The sequence below is a fragment of the Myotis davidii genome, unplaced genomic scaffold, assembly GCF_000327345.1.
Source record: "Myotis davidii unplaced genomic scaffold, ASM32734v1 scaffold1104, whole genome shotgun sequence".
NCBI lineage: Eukaryota > Metazoa > Chordata > Mammalia > Chiroptera > Vespertilionidae > Myotis > Myotis davidii.
In genome coordinates this window covers 91,170-95,811 of record NW_006294679.1, presented here as the reverse complement: position 1 = coordinate 95,811, position 4,642 = coordinate 91,170, and the positions used below count along the sequence as shown (strand labels likewise).

The following is a 4,642-nucleotide window of genomic DNA, read 5'->3' as shown; positions in this document are numbered from 1 at the left end:
TTACAAGTCCAGGATGCACAGGGAACCCCAAACAAAAGGAATCCAAAGAGGACCACACCAAGATACATCATAATTAAAATGCCAAGAGCAAAAGACAAAGAGAGAATCTTAAAAGCAGCAAGAGAAAAACAGTTAGTTACCTACAAGGGAACACCCATACGATTGTCCGCTGATTTCTCAACAGAAACTATGCAGGCCAGAAGGGAGTGGCAAGAAATATTCAAAGTGATAAATAGCAAGAGCCTACAACCAAGATTACTGTATCCAGCAAAGCTATCATTCAGAATAGAAGGTCAGATAAAGAGCTTCACGGATAAGAAAAAGCTAAAGGAGTTCATCACCACCAAACCAGCATTATATGAAATGCTGAAAGGAATCCTCTAAGAAGAGGAAGAAGAAGAAAAAGGTAAAGATACAAATTTTGAACAACAAATACACATCTATCAACAAGTCAATCTAAAAATTAAGTGAATAATCTGATGAACAGAATGAACTGGTGATTATAATAGAATCAGGGACATAGAAAGGGAGTGGACAATTCTCAGTGTGGAAGGGGCGTAGGGGGTGCGGGAAGAGACTGGACAAAAATCATACACCTATGGATGAGGACAGTGGCAGGGATAAGGGCAGAAGGTGGGGTGGGAACTGGGTGGAGGGGAGCTATGGGGGGAAAAAAGAGGAACAACAGTAATAATCTGAACAATAAAGATTTAATCTAAAAAAATACTATGAACAACTATATTTTAACAAGCTGGAGAAGCTGGATGTAGATTGGTGGGATCAACATCAATAAAATGTCCATAATACCCAAGCAATCAACAAATTCAATGCAATCCCATTAAATACCAACAGCATACTTCACAGACCTAGAACACTCCAAAAATGTATATGGAACAATAGCAAAATAAAACCTGAATAGCCACAGCAATCTTGAAAAAGAACAAAATTGGAGGAATCACAATACCAGATTTCAAGCTATACTACATAGCTACTGTACTCAACACAGCCTGTTACTGGCACAAGAACAGGTACATAGAGCAATGGAACAGAACAGAGACCCCAGAAATCGACCCAACCAATAACCCTCAATTAATATTTACAGAGGAGGCAAGAGCAATAATGGAGTGTAGATAGTCTCTTCAATAAGTGGTGTTGGGAAAATTGGACAGATACATTATAAAAATATGAAACTAGACCACCAACTTATACCATACACAGAAATAAACTCAAAATAGATAAAAGGCCAAAACCGGTTTGGCTCAGTGGACAGAGCGTCGGCCTGCGGACTGAAAGGTCCCAGGTTCGATTCCGGTCAAGGGCATGTACCTGGGTTGCGCGCACTTCCCCAGTGGGGGATATGCAGGAGGCAGCTGGTCGATGTTTCTCTCTCATCGATGTTTCTAACTCTCTATCTCTATCTCTCCCCTTTCCTCTCTGTAAAAAATCAATAAAATATATTTAAAAAAAAATCGATAAAAGACTTAAATGTAAGTCGGGGAACCATAAAAACCTTAGGAGAAACCATAGGCAGTCAAATCTCAGACATCTCATGTAGCAATGTTTGCAAATACATCTCCTAGGGCAAAGGAAACTAAGGAGAAAATAATCAAATGGGACCACATCAAAAAAAAAAACTTCTGCACAGCAAAAGAAACCACCAGGAAAAATGAAAAAGGAGCCCACTGTATGGGAGAACATATCTGGCATGGATACACCTGATAAAGGGTTAATATCCAAAATATATAAGGAACTCATACAACTTTACAAAAAGAAGACAAACAATCCAATTAAAAAATGGGCAAAGGACCTAAAGAGACACTTCTCCAAAGTGGACATACAAAGGGCCAAGAGACATGAAAAAATGCTCAAAGTCACTGATCATCAGAGAGATGCAAATTAAAATGACAATGAGGTATCACCTCACACCTGTCAGAATGGCTACCATCAACAAATCAACAAATGAGAAGTGCTGGTGAGGATGTGGAGAAAAGGGAACCCTAGTACACTGCTGGTGGGAATGCAGACTGGTGCAGCCACTGTGGAAAACAGTATGGAGTTTCCTCAAAAAACTGAAAATGGAACTCCCATTTGACCCAATGATCCCACTTCTAGGACTATATCCTAAGAGACCCCAAACACTAAACAGATAGAATATATTAAGTAGCACGGTTTACAATAGCTAATGTCTGGAAACAGCCCAAGTGCCCATCAGTAGACAACTGGATAAAAAAGCTGTGGTACATTTGCACCATGGAATACTACACAGCAGTAAAAAAAAGATCTCTTACCCTCTGAGACAGCATGAATGGACCTGGAGAGTATTATGGAGTGAAATAACTGAGTCAGAGAAAAATAAGTATCACATGATCTCACTCATGTGGAATGTAATGAACAAAATAAATTGATGAACAAAACAGACCTAGAGACATAGAAGCATGGAACAGACAGACAAATCTCAGAAGAAAGGCAGGGGTGGGGGTGGGGGTGGGAGAGATTAACTGGGGAATTTATGCATATACTAGAGGCCTGATGCAAGAAATTCGTGCAAAGGGCTTGGCCCCCCGCCACCGAGGCTTTGTCCAGAAGGTCATCTGGAAGGACATCTGGTCTAATTAGCATATTATGCTTTTATTATTATAGATTATTATTATAGATTCATAGCTCATGGACACAGACAATAGTGTGGTGAGGGCATGGGAGGGGTGGGCACAGGGTGGAGAGGGTCAATTGGGGGAAAAAAAGGGACATCTGTAATACTTTCAACAATAAAGATAAATTTAAAAAATAAATAAATAATTAATAGTAAAAGAAAAAATGTATTTAGTAGATACTCTGTTTCACTAACTTTCTTTATCTTCCTGTCTTCATTTCCTCTATTAAGGCATCTCCTACACTTATATTCATGGCCAAATGTCTGATATAAAAGTACTTCCTAGAAATCTATTAAACAGTCATGAATAACAGTTTTATTTGCTGTCATTTATTATATACCGGCAGAGTCACTGTATTTTTAACATCTACCTTACAACCACAAATTCTTATACTTAATACAGGTGCTGAAGATAGTAATTGTTTTCAAGGAAACATAACGGATGCTCAGACTGTCAATACACGTATCGAAAACGAACACTTTTTAACATTCTAAGTTTCCATTTGCAATATTTTTCATTAAAAAGTGTTACTTACAGATATGTCGTCACTCTCTGGCGCTGTCCCATCGTGAAAAGAGTCATCTGTTTCTACGTCCAGCCTTGGCACCTTTCTCCTTCGGACCCCTCCCTCTTGTTCCAGCACCTTCACCTCCATGTCCAACTCCTGCTTTGTGTCCCGGAGTAACTCTTCCAGTACTTCATTTTCTATGGCTAAATCATCAATTTTCCTTTTTTCTGATCTTAGTTTTTCTGTAGAAAGAGATTTACTGGCAGTTTTCGAAGTGGCCTTGGACTCTGTGTCTGTGAAGAGGCCACCTGGCTCATGCCCTGTGGGCCCCCTCTGGGGAGCAAGCTGCCCGCCGCTTGCCCACAGCAAGGGGGAGGCAGGCTGTGTTTGTTCCAGGAGAGAACAAGACATTTCCATTCTTGCTGACTTAAATGAAGACATTTCTTGATTTTCTTCATCCCTTTCCCTTAGATTTAAAAAAAGAAGAGAAAAAAATAAGAACAGACAATGAGCACAGCTAAGTAATTTAATAGTCTGGCAATTTTCACCCCTTTCACATTTAATCCACAATATTTTGGGTTTTATTAAGTAACAATATCACTGGAAATAAGAAGAGACATCAGAAAACAGTACATAATCCATATATACTCTACTGCTTTGAGAGAACTGACCCACCCTGTGGCTAAAATGATGAGGCGAGCTCTAGCTGTGCTGAAGTAGCCGCAATTGACAAATCCATGCGGAGAAAAGAACAGAAAAATACAAGGGCCTTGTTGCCAGGAAGCAACAGCTTACCTTGCAACCTAGGGAGCCTGTGGGCAGGGAGACTGCACCGCGGGAATAGACCCTGATGAGCTAATGAGGAGTCGAGGAGCTTATCTAGAACTTTTACAGACAACCCGACAAGTGCCACGTGAGCATGTGACTGCGGTTTCCTAGACAACGCTGCGATGCGTCCACAAGCCCCGAACACTGTGTGCGCCCCTTGTGCCCAGAGCTCAGTCCCTGTGCTCCAGGAGTGGGCTGGGCTCCCCTTGGACTGGACGGTCAGGTGACCTTTCAGTCACTCTAATCTCACCTCCGCATGCTGGACCTAGAGGTTTCTGTAATAACAGAGTTTGAGCTGGAGAGCTAGCAACACACCCAGACGGGAAGGGAGGAGTTTTTAAGACTGAAAATAAGAACCAAAGGACTGGTTTGGGGGAGGGGAGCAGAGAAGAAAGCGTCAAAGATTTTGACAAAGTTTGAACTACCAAAAAAAGGACAAATTCAGTCACAGGGGAGAGAGTTTTCAGGACTATCATTTGGGAAAACAGCAGGAAATGCCTGTGGAAAAGTGAAGCTTAAAGGATGGGTAGGGCCAAATGCACTGAGCATCTGTAACAGCATCATGGAACCTGCAAGTAGATTACACAGAGGATAAAAAGCAGTGAAAGGAAGAAAAACGCCTCAAAGAGGAGGCAAAGGCTGCCATGAGAGAGGG

At 41.2% G+C, this 4,642-nt stretch overlaps 1 protein-coding gene across 5 annotated transcripts in view; it reads right to left on the bottom strand.

Moving 5' to 3' along the window:
- NBN (nibrin) overlaps positions 1-4,642 on the bottom strand; it is a 39,009-nt gene that overhangs the window by 17,324 nt on the left and 17,043 nt on the right. For all 5 annotated transcript variants that reach the window (XM_015567402.1, XM_015567401.1, XM_015567399.1 and 2 more), the window contains one exon: positions 3,187-3,625. In XM_015567402.1, coding sequence (XP_015422888.1) covers positions 3,187-3,625 — 439 coding nt within the window. The remainder of the gene's footprint in view (positions 1-3,186; positions 3,626-4,642) is intronic.